Genomic DNA, 26,405 nt, shown 5'->3' on the forward strand with positions numbered 1-26,405 from the left:
TAACAGAAGGGCGAACAATTCTGATCCAAAAGGATCCCTCAAAGAGTGCAGTCCCATCCAACTACCGGCCAAAAATCCTGTCCCTCCCCAACATGGAAGCTCATGTCAGTCATTGCAACAAAGATTAATAGGCACATGGATCAATACATGAGCAACACATTAAGGCCATTGGTAAAGACTCCAGAGGAGCCAAACACCAACTCCTGGTCAACAGAACAGTCGCTCAAGACTGCAAGTCACGACACACCAACCTGTGCAAAGCCTGGATTGATTACATAGAAAGGCTATGACTTAATGCCACACACGTGGATCACTGAATGCTTGAAGCTGTACAACATCAACAGGACTCTAAGAGCCTTCATAGGAAATTCGATGAAGCTGTGGAAAGCCACACTTGAAGCCAATGGAAAGACACTTGCACAAGTGTCCATCAAATGTGGGATATACCAAGGTGATGCTATTTCCCCTCTGCTGTTCTGCATAGGTCTGAACCCCCACAGCCAAATAATCAACAAGACTGGCTATGGATACCGACTCAGAAATGGGGCCAACATCAGTCACTTCCTCTACATAGATGACATCAAGCTATATGCTAAGAGCGAGCGTGACATTGACTCACTGATCCACACCACCAGGATCTACAGTACTGACATTGGGATGTCATTCGGGCTCGAAAAATGCAGCCGGATGGTGACAAAGAGAGGCGAGGTAGTCCAGACAGGAGGTGTCTCACTCCCAGAAGGAACAATAGAAGACATTGAGCACAGTTACAGGTACCTTGGAATTCCACAGGCAAATGGCAACCTGGAGCAGGCAACAAGGAAAGCTGCAACAGCTAAATACCTCCAATGTGTAAGGCAAGTCCTGAGAAGCCAGCTCAATGGCAAGGATAAGACCCGGGCAAAAAACAGCTTCGGACTGCCAGTTATCAGATACCCTGCAGGAACAATAAGATGGCCAAAGGAAGAGAAACAGACTACGGATGTTAAGACACGAAAGCTCCTCACCATGCATGGAGGGTTCCATCCCAAATCCAGCACCTTGAGACTGTATGCTAGCCGCAAGGAAGGAGGCCAAGGACTAGTGAGCGTAGAAGCCACTATCCAGAATGAAACATCCAAGATGCATGAATACATCAAGCTCAAGGTCCCAACTGACAGTGTGCTCAGTGAATGTCTCAGGCAATGGAGAGCAGCCCGAATGGAGATACTTATAAATTAGGGATTTTATTTAATTAAGAGATATTTGAGTTAAGGCTGGTGTTCGAAGATCTAGGGTTCGTCTCAGGGAGGGAGGTGAAGAGCTTAAACAACACACAAAGATAAAGGCTATGGTGCAAGAAGTGAATATTTATATACACTGACCTTGTTATTGCTCCCAATTTTTATGGTATGAACTCAAAGATGTGAAACATTTTCCACACACACAAAATAACCAGTTCTCTGAAATATTGTTCAAAAATCTGTCTAAATCTGTGATAGTGAGCACTACTCCTTTAGCAAGAAAATCCATGCAACACGGAGCCGTGCATTATCAAGCTGTAACATGAGGTGATGTTGTTGGATGTACGGCACAACAATGGGCCCCAGGATCTCGTCACGGTATCTCTGTGCATTCAAAATGCCATCAATGAAATGCACCTGTGGTCTTCGCCCATAACGCATGCCTGCCCATACCATAACCCCAGCACCACCATGGGCTACTCGATCCACAACATTGACATCAGAAAACCGCTCACCCACACAACGCCACACACGCTGTCTGCCATCTGCCCTGAACAGTGTAAACCGGGATTCATCCGTGAAGAGAACACCTCTCCAACGTGCCAGACGCCATCGCATGTGAGCATCTGCCTACTCAAGTCGGTTATGACGACGAACTGTAGTGAGGTCGAGACCTCGATGAGGACGACGAGCATGCATATGAGCTTCCCTGAGACGGGTTTCTGACAGTTTGTGCAGAAATTCTGTGGTTATGCAAACCGATTGTTTCAGCAGCTTTCCGAGTGGCTGGTCTCAGATGACCTTGGAGGTGGACTGCTGGATGTGGAGGTCTAGGGCTGGTGTGGTTACACGTGGTCTGCGGTTGTGAGGCCTGTTGGATGTGCTGCCAAATTCTTGGAAACGCCTTTGGAGACGGCTTAGGGTGGAGAAATGGACATTCAGTTCCCTAGCAGCAGCTCTGGTGGACATTCCTGCTATCAGCATGCCAATTGCACGCTCCCTTAAAACTTGCGACATCTGTGGCATTGTGCTGTGTGATACAACTGAAGATTTCAGAGTGGCCTTTTCTTGTGGCCAGTCTAAGGCACACCTGTGCATATCAAGGTGTGCCATCTTGATATGGCACACCTGAGAGGTGGGATGGATTGTCTTGGCAAAGGAGAAGTTCTCACTATCCCAGATTAAGACAGATTTGTGAACAATATTTCAGAGAACTGGTTATTTTGTGTATGTGGAAAATGTTTCACATCTTTGAGTTCATACCACAAAAAATGGGAGCAATAACAAAAGTATTGCGTTTATATTTTTGGTCAGTGAATTTAACCCCAAAAGAAGACATTCACAATATATACACATTTACAAAGATTACAAGATGAATAGTTCATGATTTTCCGACACCAGGTCGCTGTTTTTTCAAGATGTAGTCCGGGTTTGATTGTCCAGGAAAAACTGATGCACTGTGCCTTTGATGAAAGCAATGTAGGATTGTTGAGTGGGGGAAAAGACAGGGCTGCTGCGCCTCTTACCACACAGGTGTTAGTTGGCAGTACTAGTTGGTTCTTTTCGTTCGGGCAGCTCACCATCAAGGGAAAGAAGTAAAGATAGAGATGGAAATGGAGATGTAACCTGGCCTGTATGGGACAGGACAAGTATAAACATGTGTCATGTTCACATAAATAATTTCATACTAGATTTCTTAAAGTTAAAATAATCTACATATTTTTATGATCATAAGTTATTTTCTTTCAAACAGAGAGTGGTCGCTGCAGGCCCAGTTTGCCGCTTTTTTTATGAAGGGGAGCCATCTTGCCATGAGGGGGGGTCGTCGTCGTCATCACCGCCCCCTTCAAAGTCCCTTTCCTGTTCCGGTGGTGGTCCCGGACGCACCACAGACTCTTTCAGTGGTGGTCCTGGATGCACCCAGACCTGTCCCTGCTCCCAGGAGGGTGCAGGACGCACCCCAACCCGTCCCGGCTCCCATGAGGGTCCCCGATGCACCACAGCCCGACACTGACTTTACCATGCCTATCGTGGACTCCATGTCTGACCCCCCTGCCCTTTTGGCCATATAGTGACTGACTCTGAATGGCCTGACCCTGACTTTGCTATGCCGCTCCCAGTCTCCATGCCTGACCGACGAGTGGCCAACCTGCCGGAGCTCGACTGCTGGGCTGGCCAGACCCGCCAGAGCTCGACTGCTGACCCAACCCGCTGGAGCTCGACTGCTGGCCAGACCTGCCGGAGCTCGACTGCTGGCCCGACTCGCCAGACAGCGCGGCCTCCCGGCCGTCCTCCAGACCTGCCTCGCCAGACAGCGCGGCCTCCCGGCCGTCCTCCGGACTCTTCTCGGACTCGCTGGTGTACCAAGCCCGGCCTCCCTGTACTCTGTTGCCTTTCCAAGTTCTTCTCACAGGCCCCCTCCTCCTTGGTTGACTTTGGAACCTCGGTGCGGTTCCTTGAGGGGGGGGTACTCCTCGTCCCTGACTCCCTTCTGCCTTGTTCATGGTTTGCCCACAGTGAGTTTTTGTTTTGTTATCCTACTCTGCAGCGCTTTTTATTAAGATTAAACCCCCTTGCTTTTGAACTGTGTGCCTCCCGTCTCTGCATTCTGGGTCCTTCATGCTCACCAGCCCTCCCCACCTGACAACACCATTCTCATCATTATCATAGCATAATTAGCATAACATCATTAGAATAATTGGCATGACACAGTTAGCATTATTAGCAAGGTATAGAATAGAAAATAGAATAGAAGACTTTATTAATCCCAAAATGGGAAAATAACTTTTGTCAGCTGCAGTACAAGAAAAAAAGACATCAAAAAACAACAAAGTGACATACAGCAAGTGACCAGTAATACAGGAGAAACAGAATTCTTACCTGGCTGAGAAAGTTGAAGATGCAGATAAAATTAGAAGTAGAGCCTCTAATATTCGCCTTCTTTGTGTACCAGAGGGTTCCGAGGGCCGCGACATGATCGGCTGCTATACAGGCATTGTCCATACAACTTCTTATTGTTTAAAATTGCTTTATCTATAAATCCATTATTTTAGTATCTTAGTCAGGAAGAAAATTGAATCGGTTAGTTCAAAAGGGGCCCAAGTCCACAATTTTTCAAAATAGAGATGATCAAAACACCACTCTAATAATATGTTCTATGGTGTTCTAGGGAAAAGCTATCTGATTATGTGCAAAACAAGTCTCAGGTCATTGACTATGCTTGACATTTAAAATGCATTAATGCAAATTCCTGGACCTGGGTCTCTCTTGCATGGGTTTAGCTTTATCCCATAGATGGCAGCACTAGTTATCCAATATGGTAGCACCCCTGTTTTATTCAAGAAGGGTCCAAGTCCAGAGAGTTTAGTTTGCTAGTCCTCTGAAATTATAAACGTGAGGTGCTTCATATTATAGCGTTTGTAAGCTATGAATTGGTACTAAATCTGGGTAAAGTATGAATCATTTGGTGTAGCTTCCATTTAAGCTATGCAATTAAAATAATTTCCTAGAAAAACAAACCTCTTGGACTTGGGCCCCTTTTGAACTAACCGATTCAATTATCTCACAACTGATTATCCCGACTTTAGACTATGATGACATAATATGTCAAAACACCACTCTAACAAATCTTCGACCACTGAATATTATTTATAACAGTTTGTGTAGTTTTTTTTCTCAATTTTCCATTTAGAACTCATCACTGTTTAATGTATCAACAGCTGTCCTGGCTTCTCCCATCCTTCCGACGTCAACTTCACTGGGTATTGTACATCTTCAAATGTATAAACCTCAGTTAACCAGAATATCTTAAAAGAAAACTCCACTTTTACAGTTCTGTAACCTCTATCAATGGGTGCTTCTGATCACGCATCTCTTGTCTTCGTCTTACTGCTTGACACTTGGCAGCACTTCCACCCAAACAGCTGAGACCCTCAGTGTGGATGAAGATAATTGTCTGTAAATCTGGACTGAACTTGGACTTATTGAAATTTAAGGTGGAGAAGTCAGAGAGGATGTGCTCCCAATTTTGTGTCTGTGTTGAATGTTTTTTTGTTTTTTTAATTTTACTTTTTAAAACACAAATCAGTAAAGGAGAAACAAAATTCAGTACCCATTTTGGATTTTGAAAACAACTCAGATGCCATTGAAGTGCAGACTTTCAGCTTTTATTCCATGGGTTAAACAAAAAGATTGCATTTTTAGTCAAGTTTAGTCTTCAACAAGTGAAGTGCATGCTCAATTGGGTTAAGATCTGATGATTGACTTGGTTATTCAAGAAAATTCCACTTCTTTGTTTTAATAAACTCCTGGGTTGCTTTGGCTGTACGTTTTAGGTCGTTGTCCATCTGTATTCTGAAACGCTGTCCAATCAGTTTGGCTGCATTCACCTGGATCTGTGCAGACAGTATGTCTCTGAACACCTCAGGGTTCATTGGGCTGCTTCTGTCCTGTGTCACGTCATCAATGAACACTAGTGTCCCAGTGCCACTAGCAGCCATGCACGCCCAGACCATCAGACTGCCTCCACAAGGTTTTACTGATGATACTTTGCTCTTGCAATCGTTCTAGTAGAGGTTGATTTTGGTTTCATCTGTCCAAAGAATGTTTTTCCAGAACTGTGCTGGCTTTTTGAGATGCTTTTTAGCAAAGTCCAATCTAGCCTTCCTATTCTTGAGGCTTATGAGTGGCTTGCATCTTACAGTGTACCCTCTGTATCTACTTTCATGCAGTCTTCTTTTGATGGTAGACTTGAATATTGATACGCCTACCTCCTGGAGAGTGTTGTTCACTTGGTTGGCTGTTGTGAACGGGTTACTCTTCACTATGGAAATGATTCTGTGATCATCCATCACTGTTGTCCTCCGTGGACGTCCAGGTCTTTTTGTGTTGCTGAGTTCACCAGTGCTTTCTTTCTTTCTCAGGATGTACCACACTGTTGATTTTGCCACTCCTAACACTGCAGCCATTTCTAGCATGGTTTTTTTCTGTTTTCTCAGCTTAATGATGGCTCCTTTAACCTGCATGGAGAATTCCTTTGACCGCATGTTAGCGCACTTGCCTCTATTGACATGGAGACCTGAACAACAATGGGTGACCTTTCTGTGTGGAGTTTGCATGTTCTCCCAGCGCATGCGTGTGTTCTCTCCGGGACTCTGGATTCCTTCCACCATCCAAAAACATGCTTTATAGGTTTATTGGTTATTCAAAATTGACCCTAGGTGTGAATGTGAGTGTGCATGGGTGTGTGATATGTGTGACCCTGCGACAAACTGGCAAACTGTCCAGGCTGTCCCCTGCCTTCGCCCATAAGTGGCCAGGATGGGCTCTGGCAGCCCTGTGACCCTGAAAGGGACAAACAGAAAACATGAATGAATGTGTCTGTCTTTGATGGAGACATTTACAGCGGGGAAAATAAGCATTGAACACGTCAACATTTCTCTCAAAAAACATATTTCTAATCAAGCTATTGACATGAAATTTTCACCAGATGTCGGCATCAACCCAAGTAATGCACACATAGAAAAAAATCCAAACATTTGTGTCCATAAATGAAGTTATGTGTAATAAAGTGAAATGGCACAGGGAATAAGTATTGAACACATGAAGAAAAGGAGGGGTAAAAAGGTCTGGCAAGCCAAGAAAGCAGCTGGAGTTTGTCAGTATTCAGAAGGGTAACCTGCCCCCTATTAGTGCAAAGTAATATCAGCTGGTATAGTCCTGATTGATGCCTTTTAAAAAGGTTTCTCACCTTTCTCACCCAACAAGGTGTTAGACAAGAAGCATTGCATGATGGGTAAAAGCAAAGAGCTGTCCAAAGACATATGCAACCTTATTGTTGCAAAACACACTGAAGGCATTGGTTACAGGCGCATTTCTAAACTTCTGAAAGTTCCAGTGAGTACCATTGGGGCCATCATCCGGAGGTGGAAAGAACACGGCATTACCATAAACCTGCCACGGCCAGGTGCTCCTCGCAAGATTTCAGACAGAGGAGTCAGAACAATCATCAGAAGGGTTCTCCAACAGCCCAGGAGCACTCGTGGAGAGCTTCAGAAAAACCTGGAATTAGCAGGTACCGTTGTTTCAAAGAAAACAATAAGTAATGCACTCAACCGCCATGGCCTCCATGCACGCACACCACACAAGACTCCATTTTTGAAGAAGAAGCATGTAGAAGCACGTTTGGAGTTTGCGACACAACATTTGGATAAACCCATGACATTCTGGGAGAAGATACTCTGGTCAGATGAGACCAAAATTGAACTCTTCGGATGTCATTAGACACAACATGTTTGGAGGAAAAATGGCACCGCACATCACCCCCAAAACACCATACCAACAGTCAAGTTTGGAGGTGGGAGCATCATGGCGTGGGGCTGTTTTTCAGCATGTGGTACTGGTAGACTTCATATCATTGAAGGAATAATGACTGGAGAAAAGTATCGAGACATTCTTGATCCGAATCTGCTGTCATCTGCCAGGCTGCTGAAGATGAAAAGAGGGTGGATCTTTCAGCAAGACAACGGTCCCAAGCACACAGCCAAGATAACACTCAACTGGTTGAAGAAAAAGAAAATAAAGCTGCTAGAATGGCCCAGTCAATCACCAGACTTGAATCCAATTGAAAATCTTTGGAAAGAACTGAAGATCACAGAAGAAACCCCCGGAACCTTGAAGATTTGAAGGCAGTTTGTGTGGATGAATGGGCCAAAATCACACCTGAGCAATGTATTCCACTGGTTTCTCCATACAGGAGGCGTCTTGAGGCAATAATCACCAACAAAGGTTTTTGCACTAAGTATTAAATAAATTTCAGTAAGCGTGTTCAATACTTATTCTCTGTGCCATTTGACTTTATTACACATAGCTTCATTTATGGGCATACATTTTTGGATTTCTTTCTATTTGTGCATTACTTGGGTTGATGCCGACATCTGGTGAAAATTTCATGTCAATAGCTCGATTAGAAATATATTTTTTGAGAAAAATGTTGACGTGTTCAATACTTATTTTCCCCGCTGTATTCGTCATTTGGATGGAAACCAGAGTTTTCTTTAATCTAGATAGAGACTAAAAGGAGACATTTATGTTTTGCTGTCATTTATTCAATACATTTTCCCATAATTACAGTGTTTTAATATTTTTGGTTGGGTAATTATTCACATTTTTACCCCCAAAAAGTATTTAAATATTTTTTGAAATTAACCATTCAGGTTTTTATCTTCAGAACTCAGTGGATTCATAAATGATCATCACTAAACGCTCATATTAAATAGATTTTCACTTTGTGAAATAGAAGTCTTCATATTCACCCTTTAAATAAAAAGTAGTGAGCACGGTGTTAGAATTGCTTTTAAAATCCAGGACACTAGATATTCCTGCACTACATATAGTTTTTAATAATGTTTTTTATTTATTTTATTTTTTATTGAACAATTGTAGAATACAAAAAAACAACATTTAGAACAATACAATATAAAAACATAACACAGTCCTGAATACTGAGTAAAACTGTTTTAACATTTTGAAAATCTTAACCATTAAGAACAAAATTATAAGTAATATAGATTTTTTTAAACTGCTGTTCAATAACCAATTATAACAATCACAGAAGGAAATAAATAAGTCACTAAAAATAGAAAATAAAAATCCCAAAAATTTGCAGGTGTTCATCGTCTTTTGAGCCTTTGTAATTTTGAAGCAGAACTTAATTATGGCCCGTAGCAGCAGAACCATGTCTTACTTCTTCAGTTCATTCTCAGTATTGAGTAGCTGACCAAATGAATTTTTGTTTGATAGATAGAGGAGTTTATGTTCATAATGACAGACTCAGTTTTATTGTTTTATGGACTTTATTTTATTGACAGCAGGTCAGTTTGTGCTGTTTGTGTAGTGATGAGAGGATCTTTAGTTGTTTGCAGACTCACTTGGAATATGAATCATCAACAGAATAAATGTGGAACATCTGCCAAGTGGAGTCACATCTCGTTCTCCTCCTCCCCTGTATCATGACCGACCCCCCCATCCTGTTTGATGTTAAACTCCTACCTGAATCAGAGACAAGAGTCCACCGTCCTCACAGTCCTCCCTAACAAGGAGTTAGGGAGTAGGACGGGAATTTGGACACAGCCTGTGTCTCTTTATTTAGTCTTTGAAATCTGACATTTTTGAAATGGAAGCTTTAAATCTATTGGATTGTAAATATGTAGTCATGAATAATTCCTGATGATCGATGACATTTCAATTCCTTGTCTGTTTTAATTTCATTTATAATCTATTGTATTTTCATTCATGATCATGTTTTTGGGTCCAAATCCAAAAGAAATGAGCAAACAGTGAAAATGTCATCTGTCAGTCTGTCATCAGGGCGGGTCTGTCTGACTTTTCTGTCTGATTGCAGGTTGGAGTACAGCAGTTTGTCAAAGATCAGCTGTTTAGCTCTGGTCTCAGCTCTGAAGAAAAACCCGTGTAATCTGACAAAACTGGACCTGAGCTGGAACCAGAACCTGCAGGATTCAGGAGTTCTTGATCTGTGTGGTTTTCTGGAGAGTCCAGACTGCAGACTGCAGACTCTGAGGTCAGTAAAGAAGCTGAACTCCCTGAAGGATGAGAAGAACGGATCAGGTGAAGAACTTTCTGATGTTTCTCTGGAAGATTTTCTGTCTACAGCCGTGTTTGGAACAAACTGATGATTAGTTCAGATTTTCTTTATCAACTGAATTGATTGTTCTCATGATTGATAGAAACTGATCTGTTTCAATCAGGATCTTGTATATCAGGATCTCCAACCTATTTCAGAACACGAATCCATTTCATGTCAGAAAAATGTTCACAGATCGGCCTGTAGAAAGTTCAAGTTGGCGTCCAAATTAGTTTCAGCTTCCAGTTTTCAGAAAACCATTCAAAGGATTCTACATCAAATCTGTATGAAGAAAATAGTTTGAAAAGATCTTTAAATATTGAATCTAGAACAGACACTTCCTTTGAACGTCACTAGAACAATAAAATCACACAAAGTGTTCTTTGGTCAGTGCATCATTCAGTCACTGAAAACCAGAAATGACTGCAGACAAAAAAAAAATGATGAAGTCCAAATCCACACGAAAGAACAATTGTCTGTGTAGAGCATCAAGAATGGAAGTAAAAGAAGACTTCCATGTTCTGCACTAGCTTTCTGCTTTTCTGCTGAACTGCAGGAACAAATGGATGGCTGCCCCCAGATTTCTGGCTCTTTGCACTGAGCCACTTCCTCAAACACACAAGCCTCCTGATCTGTTCAGAGGAGAGAGAAGCTCTCTTTTTCTGAACCAAATGTCCAGAGAGGGACAATCCTCTCTGACAAGGGACTGATGGAGCTGCTGTCTCCAGGTACTTGATGTTTGACCACCACTGAAGCGGCCAGTCCTCCAAGCTGATTGTGGGCTCTGCCTTGTAGAAAAATAAAGAAACAATTTTATATTGATAGAAATCAGATCCCCATACGGACCTCCATATCGAACCAGCTGTGTGTATTCAGAATCCACTGTTCTCTTCAGCATGGTGAGGACTAGCTTCACAATAACTTGCAGCAGCATCAGCTAGTTTGGATTAACGCAGTAAGAGTTCATCTTGGATTACTGTGTCAAATTTTCTCCAGTTTATTTGATCTCTCAGAGATAAGTGTGGTTGTGATTTTCACTACTAAGGGGCGCTAGTCATAAAGCAGAGATGCAGATTGACGTCATCACGCTGAACATGTCCAGAAATAGGATTTTCCCTTTTGATCATCCCCTCCATCTCATTTTCCTCTGAGTTCCAGGGAAGCTGCACAACTCAACAGTTCAGCACGGCAGCTGAAGCACTGCATTATGGGATCTGTAGTTCCTAGTGTTATCAGCACTCTTTTGATTCCCCGGTAATAACAACATAAAACGATCTGACAGACCAGATCAGGCTGAACGATATGACCAAAACATGAACCAAAATCAACAAAAACAGCCTAAAAACATGATAATGGTTTGGATTCTATCCCTCCATCCATCCATCCATCCATCTTCCTCCGCTTATCCGGAACCGGGTCTCGGGGGCAGCAGACTGAGCAGAGATGCCCAGACTTCCCTCGCCCCAGACACTTCCTCCAGCTCCTCTGGGGGGACCCCAAGGCGTTCCCAGGCCAGCCGAGAGACGTAGTCTCTCCAGCGTGTCCTGGGTCTTCCCCGGGGCCTCCGCCCAGTGGGACATGCCCGAAACACCTCTCCAGTGAGGCGTCCAGGAGGCTTCCGGACTAAATGCCCGAGCCACCTCAACTGGCTCCTATCGAGCCCGTCCTATCGAGATCCGAGCCCTCCGCGGATTGCCGAGCTTCTCACCCTATCTCTAAGGGAGCGCCCAGCCACCCTACGGAGGAAGCTCATTTCAGCCGCTTGTATTCGGGACCTCGTTCTTTCTGTCATGACCCATAGCTCATGACCATAGGTGAGTATTGGAACGAAGATCGACCGGTAAATTGAGAGCTTTGCTTTTCGGCTCAGCTCTCTCTCTTCACCACAAGGGACTGATCCAACGACCGCATAACTACGGACGCCGCTCCGATCCGCCTGTCGATCTCGCGCTCCGGTCTTCCCTCACTCGTGAACAAGATCCCCAGATATTTAAACTCCTCCACCTGGGGCAGGGAGACTCCACCCACCGGGAGATGGCAGACTACCTTTCTCCGGTCAAGAACCATGGCCTCAGATTTGGCAATGCTGACCCTCATCCCGGCCGCTTCACACTCGGCTGCACACCGCCCCAATGCACGCTGGAGGTCTTGGCTCGATGAAGCCAACAGGACAACATCTTCTGCAAAAAGCAGAGAGGAAATCATGTGGTCCCCAAACCAGATCCCCTCCGGCCCCTGGCTGCGCCTAGAAATTCTGTCCATAAAAACTACGAACAGAACCGGTGATAAAGGGCAGCTCTGCCGGAGTCCAACGTGGACCGGGAACAGGTCTGACTTACTGCCAGCTATGCGAACCAACCTCCTACTCCGGTCATACAGAGACCGGACAGCCCTCGGTAAGGCTCCCCGGACCCCATACTCCCAGAGCACCCTCCACAGGATACCACGGGGGACGCAGTCGAACGCCTTTTCCAAATCCACAAAACACATATGGACTGGGTAAGCGAACTCCCACAATCCCTCCAGCACCCTAGATAGGGTATAGAGCTGCTCCACTGTTCCACGACCAGGACGGAAACCGCACTGTTGTTCCTGAATCTGAGGTTCAACTATCGGACGGACTCTCCTCTCCAGTACCCTGGCATAGACTTTCCCAGGGAGGCTGAGGAGTGTAATTCCCCTGTAGTTGGAACACACCCTTCGGTCCCCCTTCTTAAAGAGGGGAACCACGACCCCTGTCTGCCAGTCCAGTGGTACAGTTCCCGACTGCCACGCGATGCTGCAGAGACTTGTCAGCCAAGACATTCCCACAGCATCCAGAGACTTGAGGTACTCAGGGCGAACTTCATCTACTCCCGGGGCCTTGCCACCGAGGAGCTCATCGACTACCTCAGTGACTTCAGCCCGGGTAATAGACAGCCCCACCCCAAAGTCCTCGCTCTCTGCTTCTTCAAAAGAAGGCGTGTCAGCGGGATTGAGGAGATCCTCGAAGTATTCCTTCCACTGCCCGACAATGTCCCCAGTCGAAGTCAACAGCCCCCCACTTCGAGATATGTCATCTCGGTAATATACAAGATGATCTTCTAAACGTGCTTTTATGTTACGGTTATTATTAAGTGCCTGTTCGCTCATCATTTTAATTTTATTCCGTGTGGTCAGTGCTTCTTCTGTTGGAAAACGGAGCCGGAAAGAAACCGGTGTTATTAGCAGTATGCTAATAATACAGGCTAACAACATTAGCATGAACATAAAATGTATCCATGCGGGAAATGCTGCAATCTGAATCCTGGCTGCTCGTAAATATGTGGGAATAACATCAGTCTTTACTTTGTTGAGACACGACTGGAAACACAAATCCACATGATTGTTTGAACGGTTTCTAAGGGTTAGAAGAGTTAGCTGTAAGTCCGTCTGCTCTGCTAGAGACACGGTCGCTCGCTCCACCTGAGTAATCAAGTGCAGGAGCGGACTACTTCTGTTACTTCGGTCTTACTACTGTTTATTTTCCTTTTTTTAAGGTCACTTCCCTCAGTTTATACTGGATCATCGCGGATGAATCATTATTTGGGAAATAAATTAAATAATGTAATAAAGTAAAATAACGAATAATAATTATATAATAACAAAAAAAACAACAACCCTACTGTGAAATAACTCAATATTTATTATGGTGTGTTCACAGCAACTCATCTCATTCCATTCCATTTTATCCACAAATATTTAATAATTAACAGTTTCTGTACATATTGTCCACTTTTTTTGTTAATAGTTGTAAATATACTATTGCTATTTTTATTCTATTTTATTTAACTTCTTCACTCCAAGGCTGCTGCAATTTCATTGTATTCCCCGTGTACAATGACAATAAATGATTCTGATTCTGATTATGTCATTGACAATAAAGATGCAGCACTCTCATGGGGCAGGGGGTTCTGGAATGATAAACAGGAACTTTGGGGGCATCAAAACCAGCTGAAATCCTTAGACCAGGGGTCACCAACCTTTTCTACACTCAGAGCTACTTCATGGGTACTGAGTCATACAGAGTTGTTTATTAATAATGATTCATTAAACTCATGAATGTGAAAAGATTCATCACTTTAATGATTTCTCACAATAATTTTCAACAATAACATCAAGGCAGTAAACAGACATCAATATTCAGCCCTTAATTAATCTCAGTAATGGTTACATTTTCAGATGATCCTTGCATCTCTACATTTCATAGAAAAATGTCCCATTTTCACTATGTTGTACCATGATTATCAATTAAGTAATGCTGAAGAAAAATCAGTGTACATATTTTTAAATATTATTTTGAAATATAGACTAAATCTGCAGCGTTTTTAATTAAATTCTAACTTCTACATGTATGATTGAACACATTTTAATTCCTCTTTCCCATGACTCTGCCACGTTTCACTGACAGTGTTTGGGATCTTTTTTTTGTTAGTTTTAGTTCAAGTCTGTTTGTGACGTCACTTTTCTTCCACTTTGTCTCAGTCTCAGATGCAGAAACAATGTTCAGCAGCGACTGCTCAGAGGGAAAGTCTCTGTAGATCCAGAGAAAATGTTGCTGATGGTTCCACAGTGGGAGTCATCACGTGCTCAAAGCCATCACTTTAGCGCAGAACGCTGGAATGAATGATGAATTATGGGAAGTCTGGGTCAGCTTTAGTGATGTTTGAACGTTCACGCGGCTGAAGAATGTCCATAATTGATCCTTCCTCATCAAGAACCTTCATTTCTGATGCTTTGTGAAACATTTATTAAAATGTAAAGAACATTTTATTGATCAGCATAAACAGTTTCATTTATTTATTCAGAGAAGCTGACTGAACCATAGTAGGAGTGTCTCTCTGTGCCTTAAACCAGGAGTCCATGTTTCCTCCTTCAGTAAAGAACCAGAGATGCTGCAGTGATTTAAGCGTCGAGCACAGCGCCTCAGACCAGCAGCAGCAGCGGGTTTCATCCATCATTCATTCATCCAGATTATAATTATTCTCCACTATTATCTTCTTTAGCGTGTCAGGATATTTTCCAGCTGTTTTCCGAATCAGCTGATGTCATGCAGACACAAACTTCTGTCATAGGATTCAGGAATCACTGGAAGCAGCTGTTGGAAGCTGACAGAACGGCGTGTTTTTCATCTCCAACCTCCTTCCTTAGAAATTAACGCAGCATCTGAATATGTGAAGTAATATCATGAATATTACTGTATAACTGGATACTTGTACAATGTATATTCTGTATAATGACCATATTTTAAGACATTGTCATTTTTAAATCTATACATATGCAAGTTTGATTCAAACAGAATAGCAACACAATGAAATTAAACTTTAGAAGCAGCTCAATGGTGAATTTTTTTATTTTTAGAACAGTCCTGCAAGCGACTTATGTTGCCCTTGGGGGCCACCTGGGGGATGACCCCTGATTTAGACTACCAGCAGAACCAGCTGGAAACAATTAGCAGAGTGGAGGTCTCTTAAAAAAAACAATACACAAAAAAAAAAAAAACTAATGATTAAGCATGAAAACATTTTGTGTTTTCCAGCTGAAACCATTAGATTTATTTACCGTAATTTCCGGACTATAAGCCGCTACTTTTTTCCTGCGCTTGCAGCCCTGCGGCTTATTCAGTGACGCGGCTAATTTATGGATTTAATTGACGGCCGCCATGAATGTGCTTATGAACTCAGAGCATGGGTTGAATACTCTATCCTATTCCAAGCAACAAACCACTTATTTTTGAACACACCTTTTAGCAGCCAAACAGCATGGACTTGACTTCAGGTCTTAGACACTTCTGTCATGGTTCAACAAAACGAAACACGCATGCCCAGCCGCATCCCAGAATCCTTTGGTGCCATTAGACCCAACGTGCACGTGATCGCCACTACAATATGATGCAGCTTTCAAGTTAAAAGCAGCGTGAAAAAAATCCACCATCACCAACGGGTTTGGAAAAGGCGCTCTGCTGTGCGACGAAGAGAACAGCGCATGCTCAGGAGTGAATTTACCTCTGAGTCATAGTGACACTAGTCCATCTATTAGCAGCTCCGTAATATACAAGATGATCTTTTAAACGTACGTTTATTATTGCTATGTTATGGTTATTATGAAGCGCCTGTTCGCTCATTTTATTTCTAATCTGTGTGGTCAGTGCTTTATTTGCCAGAACGAAGCCGGAAGTATGGTCAGGTGAACATGAGTCGATGCGGGAAAAGCTGCAATCTGCAGCTTGGCTGCACGTAAATATGTGGGAATAACATCAGCCTTTATTTTGTTGGGACACGACTGGAAACACAAATTGACGTGGTCGTTTTAACGGTTTCTAATGACTGAGCTAAATTTTGCATTGAAAAGCTCACAGCCTCCGTGTGAGCTGGACACATGTTCTTCTGCTTCTCGTTCACATTGAGCTGCGGGGCCGATGGCAGTCTGAAGGCTCCCACACGTAACAACGCATCGTCTCTCGCCCCTCATCCACAAAACGTTCAGTATTAAGTCCGATTGCTCTGCACAGACACGATTTGCTCCTTCCATCGGCGCAATGGGGACGAAGCGCTACTCCTTGGAGCAGCTCTGTCAAGGGGTGTCGAAGAAGATGAGAAGGGGAGATAAAGAGCACGCTTGGCGAGCGCGGAGAGCAGAGGCGTCCGCGGAGCAACAGTGTTTGTTGTGGAATCAAACTTCTGAAGCACGCGCCCCGCGATGGCGCGCGTATCGCGCTGAGGCGCATGCTTTTCAGTCGCCGCTGCTTTATTTTATTGGTGTTTTTTTAACCAGCCCCACCATAATGCCATACCATACCACCATAATGCTGCCGCGACACAAGTGAAAGGAGAGATACTCTCCCCCTCCATCCACTGCTGCTCCTTCTTTAAACACTGACAACAGTGTGGCAAGGTTAGACCCGCCTTTAGCCCCTAAGACTCATGGGAAATGGGGAATCGCGGATGTAAATTTCCTCATTATAACTGAGGGATGTAATGTTGATTATATGGTTACTGTTTGTAATTTTATGTATGATACCTAGATTGTCAATAAGTAACAAAAAATAAAATAAAAAAAACCATCACTGAGGAACTTGTGAACAGAATAGAGGTCCATGCTGTTTGGCGGATTTGGGTGTATTCAAACACATGAGCTGATACAATGCTTCCTGCTCCTACAATGTGCTAATGAGTATGTGTGGGAGTCAGGGCGTTATTTGTCAGTCTGAGCATGTTAGGTGAAGCATGCGGCTTGTACACTGACGCGGCATGTGTGTGTACAAAAGAAGTTAAACACGTGACAATGGGTGGGTGCGGCTTGTAATCGGGTGCGCTCAATAGTCCAAAAATTACGGTATCCAAAACTTCCAGCTGCATCATTGCTCCTGAACACACTTTTCTGTCTGATTGCAGGTTGGGGAACTGCAGTTTGTCAAAGATCAGCTGTAAGGTTCTGGTCTCAGCTCTGAAGAAAAACCCGTCCAATCTGACAGAACTGGACCTGAGCGGGAACCAGAACCTGCAGGATTCAGGAGTTCTTCATCTGTGTGGTTTTCTGGAGAGTCCAGACTGCAGACTGCAGACTCTGAGGTCAGACTCCATGTTTCAGTTGTGTTCAGATCAAAATGATGACAAAGTTGTGTTGACCCACAGTGAGCAGAAATGTCCAGATTCTGATCTGCAGCAGCATCTTCCTGCAGCTGCTTGTTCTCTTCAAAGATCTGCAAAACAACTTGTTCTTTTCTTCCTGCAGCTGCTTGTTCTCTTCAAAGATCTGCAAAACAACTTCTTCTTTTCTTCCTGCAGCTGCTTGTTCTCTTCAAAGATCTGCAGAAGAACTTCTTCTTTTCTTCCTGTAGCTGCTTGTTCCAAAGCTGTCTGCTGACATTTGTGCTCCACAAAGTCCTGCTTGCAGCCATCAGCTCTTCTTTGTGTCTTTGCTCCAACAGACTCCTTTGAAGCGCGTGCAGAAGAAGCAGCCGTGCACGCTCACATGCACTCTGAGTCCTGCTGCTGTGTTTCAGCAAATGCAGCTGAGAGTCCAGCGGCTGCTGTTTGTGAGCAGACAGTGACAGAGTCATGCTGCAGCTGGATGCTGCTCTGACAGACACATCCTCCACAAACATCCTCACCTTTTCATCCACAAACATCATCACATCATCCATCAAAGCTCCCAGCAGCTTCTGACTCTTCATTCAGAGCTGAAGTCATGGATCAGGGATCAATGTCCAACATTTGCTGCTGACTCTTCCTCATCACTTCCTTCTTCTCTCTGCTTTGATCTGTTGGAGCTGAAAGTCTCTGCTTGAAGGGCTGCAGCAGAGAAGGACTGGAAGATCATCTCCTGAAAACTGGGAGGAAGACTTTCCAGCATCCTGCTGCTGAAATTCTCCCATGATTCAGTGCTGTTTGGAGAAGAGCTGAGCAGAAAGAGGAAGTGGACTTTTTCTGCTGTTGCTGCAGAAACATCAGTTGGTTTGGATGCAGCCACAGGCTGATGTTTGACTTTCACACATCTGGACTTCTTTCCTGAAGCAGCTGCATGTTGTCCTGAATGTTCCTGAATGTTCTTCTTCTCTGCTTCTGCTGGACTCTTCTGATCTGCTGCTGTTGCTTCACATCTTTGGACTTTTTCTAAACTTTCTGATCTTCTTCAGCTCTGAACTCTTTAGAAGAAGTGAAGGATGAAAAACATGAACTTTGTCTTTAAACTCAATTATTTGTTCTGGATTCAGGTTGAGGAACTGCAGTTTGTCAAAGACCAGCTGTGCTGCTCTGGTCTCAGCTCTGAAGTCCAACCCGTCCCACCTGACAAAACTGGACCTGATGTTCAACAACCTTCAGTCTTCAGATGTTCAGCAGCTCCAAGATCTGGTGGAGAATCCAAACTCCAAACTGCAGACTCTGAGGTCAGTAGAGGGTTGGAGTCAGTCCAGCTGCTTCCAGATGTTTGGTCCTAAAGTTAGTCTGAGAGCAAAGATCCAGAGTTTCCTGTGAAGCTGCAGCTTCTCAGTGAAGCTCTGAGGAGAATGAGGTCAGGCTTCAGGACAACAGTCAGCCAATCAGAGCAGCAGAAGCTCCAACAGGTGAAGATGACAGGAAGCTGCTGCTCTGAACAGGACTGAAGCTCCTGCTGCTCTTTCTGCTGCTGTGCTGCATCACTGACTGACAGACCAGGATCAGGAGACACTCCTTCATCTCTGTCTCTCTACTTTCTCTCTGCAGGTGGGAGTACTAAAGAGTCTGATGTTCCTCCTGGAGGAGCAGAGAGGAGCAGCAGCAGCAGCTGGTCTGCAGAGATGTTGTGACTGGACGGTGTTCCTGGGAGGTGGAGAGCAGAGTGATGGAGGAATCAGAGGAAGTGGAGATGAGTGTCAGAGCTGCAACAGGAACTGATCTGAGTTCAGCTCCACTGTCCCTCAGTTATTGTGCTGCAGCTCCCCCGGTGGACTGATGGAGAACTGCACTTCCTCTCCTCATTCAAACTTGGAGTGTTGATCTGAGACATGGGTTGGATTCAGATGTTCAGCAGCTCCAGGATCTGGAGAAAAACAGATTATTCTCTAGATCATCGCTTTTCTCTTTAAAAGACCAGAGTTTTGGTTTGATTGATGTTTTCCACATTTTTCTGACTGAAATTTTTTCACATTTTTCTCTGGTGTTTTATGGCTAAACCTCTGTTCTTTTTCATGCTGACAGCATTTTTAGCTGCAAAGAGGTTTCATCTAAATCCAGTTGAATCTCCTCATTTTCTAGAATGTCTGAAAGCCTGTTTTCTCCAGAGGACATGAATGAACAGAGTGGATCTTAGTGAAGAGTGACAGCCTCTGGATGCAGAGAATCACTTTGATGAAAGCATTTCTGTAGCATAATTAAAAATAAAAGTCAAAACCAGAAATGCTTTAACATTAGAGGTATCTCTCCATTTCTGCAACCTCTGATCCCGAGTGAGGGTTTAAAAAAACACATGAGCTTTGACACAGGGGCTTTATCTGTCAGGAACTGGTGGGGGGGGACCCAAAATGCAGGAGACCAAGCTTGGTGACAGGAAATAAAACATTTAATAAACAAATTGAAACATGACAAAACTATGGGGAGAAACAAACCGGTGACAAAACAGAGCAGATGACCTGACCAGGATGAACAGAAACCAAGACACTTAAGTAGGCTGAGGGCAATTAACTGAACTGAAGACAGCTCTGGATCATGAACCTGAAACTGGAGTGACTGACAAGAAGGAAACCTGAAACATTACAAAGAAAACCAAACCACTGAATCCTTACATTATCTCCAGTGTTTACATTCTTTTTATTCCAGTAACTATTCAAGAGTTGACACAATCCCAGCGGATTCTTATGTGGAGAAAGCAGCCTCACACTGAGATGCAGCGCTGCACAGTAGGGACGTGATTACGTAATCACCTTGAATCAGCTGATTCTGCAGCCCAGAAAAGAGGCTTTGTTACGGTATATCAGGATGACCCAAATGCAGGAACAGACTCAAACGTTGAGGGAAGATCCAGAACTCTTCATAAAAAACACCACATTTGGTGGTTAAAACTCCACCAAAATAACCAGGGGGGTATTCCAGGAGGCATGTTTAAACTAGCCCGACTTTAACCCTGAACTCTGGCTGAAATCCGCCTGAACTTGCTTACTCGGGTATGTCGGTTCCAAAAGACCGGATATGAGTTGGCATAATTACGCTTGACTTGGTAACCCTGGGATAATGCACGTGCACGGCAAGTACATAAAGACATTCTCAATGGATCGCAGATTTCCAGAGTCACCATGGAAAAACATGGAGAAAAAGTCCAGAGGACTCCTTCAGCTGAGAGTCTGGGAGCTTCAGCTGTCCTGCTTTTCTCTGCACTGACAGCAGCTTCCCTCTCTCTCTCTGTCTCTCTCTCTCTCTCTCCACGTTTGCTGGGTGTCTTTTTGCTGCAGCTGAGCGCTGCAGGAGTGTTGACTTGGTCTCAGCCACAGACTGCTGACATGTTAGCTGATGTTTCAGCTGAGTCAGCTCTTCTTTCCAAGCTGATGTTTCCTGCAGAGATTCCTGCAGGAGTTCCTCCTGCTCCTTCTTTCCCAGAGTTCCTGCAACCAGACGGAGTCTTTGTGCTTTGGAGCTGCTTCTCTTGGATGAAGCGCTTGGTTAGCTCACTTTGATCTCTTTCATGTGGGACTTTGTCTTGAAGCGGATCAAACTGAAGGTGGGACTCCCAAAGCAAACGTTCTGGGATGTTTGCTTCAGCTCTGTGCTTCTGTTCTCTGGTTGCTTCTTTGCTTTGGTTGCAGAGACTTGGAGCTCTCTCTCTCTCTCCATGCAGATCAGCAGCTTCTTTGGAGGCAGAGGTAGCTGTGTGGGAAGTCTCTGCAGGTCCAGAATCTTCTGATGGATCAGCAGCTGCTGCAGGTTCCTCTGGGTGGAAACACATTTCTGCCAAACAGAACATCTGTTTGTCTTTGTTTGGATGGAAAACGGAGGAAAAAAACTTCTTTGGAGAGAAATCTGCTTTGTTTCTTGTTGCTATGAGGTTGTTGAACAAATGTGGTCACTTTCACAGCTTCACTTCAAATGACTTCCAATAGACTGAATTGATACATTTTTAATTTATTAAAATAAGTTTGTGAAACATTTTTATTATTTTTTCTGTAATTCTAGGTCTGATGTCTTCATACATGATGACTAAAAGAACAAAAACCAAACCAAATCAGTCAGGTCTGTAGTTTGAACTTGGATTAAAAATGAGAAGGGCGCGCCTTCTGGCTGTGTCCAGAACTGCATCTTTTGGTCAGAAAAGTGTTGAAAAACCTCAATTGTGTCTGTAAAATGTCTGCAGCTTTTTTGTCTGAAGACATGAATAAAGTCTGGATTTGATCCTTAATGAATCTTCATATTTCTTTGTCCTTCAGTCTTTCTTTCAGTCTCAAACACACTGGTTCATTTGATCCTAATGAGAACATGTGTGAGGCTCCAACATGGCTGCCTTCACTGCAGCTTCCTCTTCACAGCATGTGTTTGTGGATCAACACACAAACAACAACAGGTGCAGGTGAGGAAGTGTTGCTGTTGTTGCCTTTGCCTGCTTCCAGCCTACAGGCACAGTTTTCTGCTCCATATGAGGTGGAAAAGAAAATGAATGACATCAATTTTAGCATCCCAACTCCTGACAAAGAGAAGAAATGTGGAGTTTGTCACGTCAACATGCTCAAGCCTTCTTTTTCCAGAGGGGAGTCCAACTGTCCTTCTAGTGATGCTCCGGTAGTCTCAGTCTCCATGTGTTCTCGTCCCTCAGAAGATCAGATTTCAGAGGATGGGCTTGGAGAGAAAAGTGGAGTTGTGCTACTGCTTGTTTGGGAAACTCTGAAATCTGAAGCCAACTAGAGAATTTCTGCTCATATCTGTCTCCACCTGCTGGTGGTGACATCATGGTTTGATGGAGGAGAAGTTGTTGCTGTTTTCTGATCCTCCTGGTCAGGCTGGAAACAGCCTGGAGATGTTGTTCATCCATCACAGGGTTTGGTCCAAAGCTCCAGTGCAGCCTCTCACCTCCTCCACCTTCCTCTTTGAGGCAGCAGAAGCTCCTCCTCTTCTTCAGCTGGATGATGCTGTCCTCCACCTGCAGCTGGACCTGGATGTTCTCACAGACCATGTGGCCTCATGGATCAGAAGGTTGAGGGTTCAAGTCCCTTCATGGTTGAAGTCAGACAGAAGAAGAGTTTGGTTTGGATCCTTTCTTGTCTTTCTGTTCTCATTGAGTCTCTTCTAGTTCCAGGTCTGGTTCAAATAGTGGAATCATCCAAAAGGATGAAAACAGTCCTCCAAGCAGACGTCAGATTGAAAAGCTCATCAAAGAACACATCCAACTAGCCAATCAGCAAAGCACTGACAAGCTGGACTTGTGCTCTCCTTCAGTGAAGAACCTCCTCCTGCTGCTCCTCCATCTTTAGCTCTGACTTTGGAAGTCCTAGCTCCTCCTCCTCACCATCACTGTGACTGTTGACGTCTTCCAACTCCTCCAGAAAGCTGTTTTCTGATGAAGCTCTAACATCTCCTCCCTGTTGCTGCTTTCAGTCCAAACTCACTCTGTTCATGTCAATTCACTCCAGAGAAAATCCTTTTTCTGGGAAGAATTTGCTCCAAGTTTTCCTCCAACTAAGAATCTGCAAACCCAGATGAGAACTCCCAGCAGGAAAATAATTCATCTGCAGGAAACTAGAAAAAGGCCTTTTTGTGGGAGGAAACCATTCCAGATCTTTACAAACACCAGAAATCCCAACTTTTCCTCCACTTAGCCTGAGTTTGGGTTCCAGGAAGCGGTGTGTGTTCAAGCTCCGCCCCCAGCAGCATCTCATGAAGCCCCTCCTCCAACATGAGGCCACTGGGGAATTCTGAATGAACCTTTACATTTCAACAGAAATTTCAAGCTAAAAACAGGAAAAAAAACTCTCTTCATGTTTGAAAACAATCAAACATTCAAACAGGAAGAGAAAACAACGTTTGTCAGGATATCAACAGATTTGATTGATTGTAAATCTTCTTCCTGTTGGAGTTTGATGAATGGAAGTAGAATCTGTAGAAAGTCAGTTGATGTTTTCCATTTCAGTAAATGAAGGTTTGATCTGCAGATTTCCTGATCACTTTCTGACTGGGATCCAGACCTGATCTAGACGTGACTCATGAGGAAGCAAACAGCACAGAAACTGCTCTGAATGTTCCCTCTTCTTCACTTTCTGTCTGACTTCAACCATGAAGGGACTTGAACCCTCAACCTTCTGATCCATGAGGCCACATGGTCTGAGAGAACATCCAGGTCCAGCTGCAGGTGGAGGACAGCATCATCCAGCCGTCACAGACTGGGGGCGGAGCCTGGAGATGACTGCTGAAGGTCAGAGGGCGGAGCTTCATCAGGATGAAGGTGCTGCTTGGATTCTGCTTTGATGTCCGTCTGTTCTCAGTCCCTTCATGGCTGCTGCTCAGAGCTGTTTCTGGATGTTTCTGGAGAATTCATGTCTTTACTGATCCAAATGTGGGATTTCTGTTTTTCTTTGGACTTTTCTTTATTTAAGGCTTTTAGCTTTTGGAACTTTCTTTGTTTCTATGCTTTAACTTCCAAACGGGTTTATCTAAGACAATCTGATTGTTTTTCATTTGACTTTCTAGGAACTTTCTGTTTCATCTTTGAGGATTTGGACTTTTGAAAGACTTTTAGCTGCAGTTTCATCCTTTGAACCAGATGGATCTGAATCTAGAGTCAAAGATTCTAAGGAAATCATGGATTCACAGACATTTGATTGAATTTCTGTCTGGATCAGAAACCAACAGCAGACATTTCAAGCCGTCATCTGTTCCTAATGTTCATTCCCCGCCATCATTGAAAGCTTTTGGAATAGTCCCTAAAGCCAGCGATCGGGCCGCTTTGGAGCATGAACTCATCACTCGGTGTCACGGTGGCAGAGAGATGACAGATCCCAAATCTGAGGCTGAAATGATCACGTCCTACCAGCTACACTCTGGATTTGGGACCAAAAACCTTTGAAGATGTTGGAGCATTGTTGGAGAATAGACTGACAACATTTGTTTGGAAGAAAGATTGACCTTTGACCCGTCCCTCATGTGTTCCACATCCAGCTGCAGACACACCACTACAGCTCACATTCCACTTCTGATCCAGCAGTTAGAACCAGAGCCTGCATTTGCAGCAGGTTCCAACCCACTGACCACTGATCCACACAGGGGGACGTCCTAAGGGGCGGAGTCAGCCACTGGAGAGAGCAAAAAGGAGAAATGGGGGTCACTCTGGGCCTCTCTGTGTCTGGACCTTCAGAGGGACAGTGGTTTGGTCCAGAACACGGATGCTAAACTAGCTCTCTGGAAACTTGAACTTGTTGAATGGGAAACTTCCTGAAATCTTCTTCATCTGTTGACTTGTTCTTTCTTCATCTGAATGAGCTCAGTCCTCTCCCAAATCCAACTCCATCTATCTTCAGTGCTTTGGACTGAGTTGGAGCAGAACTTGAGCTTTCTCCAGATGTCCTAGTACTTTTAGATCAGTGTCTTCCAATATTTGGAGCCCAGGTTCACTTCTTTCCCTGACAAAAATCCCAAAAGGCCTACCAGCCACCAAATAGTCAGAAACCAGAGAAACTTGGTGGTCTGCATTGATGAGAAACCAGTCCCTCCAGGATGACACATGGCTTTTTGGAATCATTTCACACACAAACAAACGGGAAGTTGTGCTTGTTGTTCTGAGAAAATGCAATCAAATGTGTGATAATGGTCAATGTAAATGTTTGGATAAAGGCTGTAGGGGATTCAGGGATTGTGGAGCGGTTGTTGTTTCCTTCTGGGTTAAAGTGCAGTTTTGTGTAACCTCCCAAAGAGGAGAAACCCAAAAAAGAAAGGAAAAGCAAAGAGACAGGTGGAAGCCATCATGATATTCCTTTCAAACAGGAAGTTCTTTGTCATTTCATGCTCTAGTTTCATTTAGCTCTAGTTGTTGAACATTCTAGAAACTCCTAAAAACATTTTCTGTCCACTTTGAAACCATATGGGGCTGACTTGGCCTTGCTCGCTGGGATACGGCCAACATCCAGAAATCTACCAACAGACATTTTTAGCTCTAGTTGTTGAACATTCTATGTTTTGAAGAGGCAGGCTCTTCTAAAAGAAACTAGCAGGAGCCCCAGCGCTGGTCTTTGCTTGGATTTGTTTTAGACTTGTTCAGAGTCAAATGCATGTTTTAAGGGGAGGAGGATTGACGGTGACGGTGTTGAGTGACGGACTGCGCAGCCGCACTTCCTCCAAACGCCACTATTCATCCAGCGCGTGGAGCGCCAGAGTCCAAACGGGCTTAATTAGATCGTTTGGAGGAAGTGCGGCTGCGCAGTCCGTCACTCAACACCGTCACTGCCTGGACCTCTTTCTGGGTCCTAGTGCCCTAAAGGTTACAGCTCCTGGTTCCACAAGAAAAAGTCCATTCTAGAGGCCACTCTGACGTCATCATCATCAAAGACAGCGTTACCTAGCAACCATACCAAGACCATAGCAGCTATAGAGGGAAACACAACAAACCATCAACGGCGGTTAAAGCAGTCAGACGTTTGTTCTGCAGCTCAGCAAAAATCTCTGCTTTAGGTTTTGGGGAGAAAAACAAAGGAAAACACACGGAGAAGGATTCTGCAAAGGAAATCCCAAGTTCTATCGGTAAGTCAGCGTCCTGGAAACATGCCTTTTTGGTTCTGAAGTGGCATGAATGCAGACTTAGATTGGTTTGTTTCCTTGGATTCTTCAGATGGATTCAAGCTGTAAATGTTGTCAGCATAAAGCAAGTTTGGACTAAACTAAAGCAGAAAGCGGCTTTGAAGATGGTCAGGAGAAATGAGGGCTTTTTTCAGGAATTCTTGGAAGAGGAGGACTTCTCCAAACAACCAGAATCTAGGAGGAGGTTTTTTCAGCATTGAGATCAGGATTTAGCATGAGCTTCAATCCCATTTTTGTTCAATCCAAATGTTTACCGTCATATTCAGGAGTTCAACT

The 26,405-nt window shown here is 44.0% G+C and overlaps 1 protein-coding gene across 1 annotated transcript; it reads left to right on the plus strand.

The window, feature by feature from the left end:
• Positions 1-8,505: 8,505 nt before the first annotated feature.
• Positions 8,506-21,616, plus strand: LOC144987975 (NACHT, LRR and PYD domains-containing protein 12-like). The gene is made up of 4 exons (XM_078937910.1): positions 8,506-9,801; positions 17,277-17,453; positions 18,599-18,772; positions 19,089-21,616. Exons 1-4 carry the CDS (start codon positions 9,566-9,568, stop codon positions 19,099-19,101), a joined length of 600 nt encoding a protein of 199 aa, XP_078794036.1. The 5' UTR covers positions 8,506-9,565; the 3' UTR covers positions 19,102-21,616.
• Positions 21,617-26,405: the final 4,789 nt, after the last annotated feature.

This window comes from Oryzias latipes, chromosome 2, assembly GCF_053564925.1.
Source record: "Oryzias latipes strain Hd-rR chromosome 2, Olatipes_Hd-rR_3.1".
Taxonomy (NCBI): Eukaryota; Metazoa; Chordata; class Actinopteri; order Beloniformes; family Adrianichthyidae; genus Oryzias; species Oryzias latipes.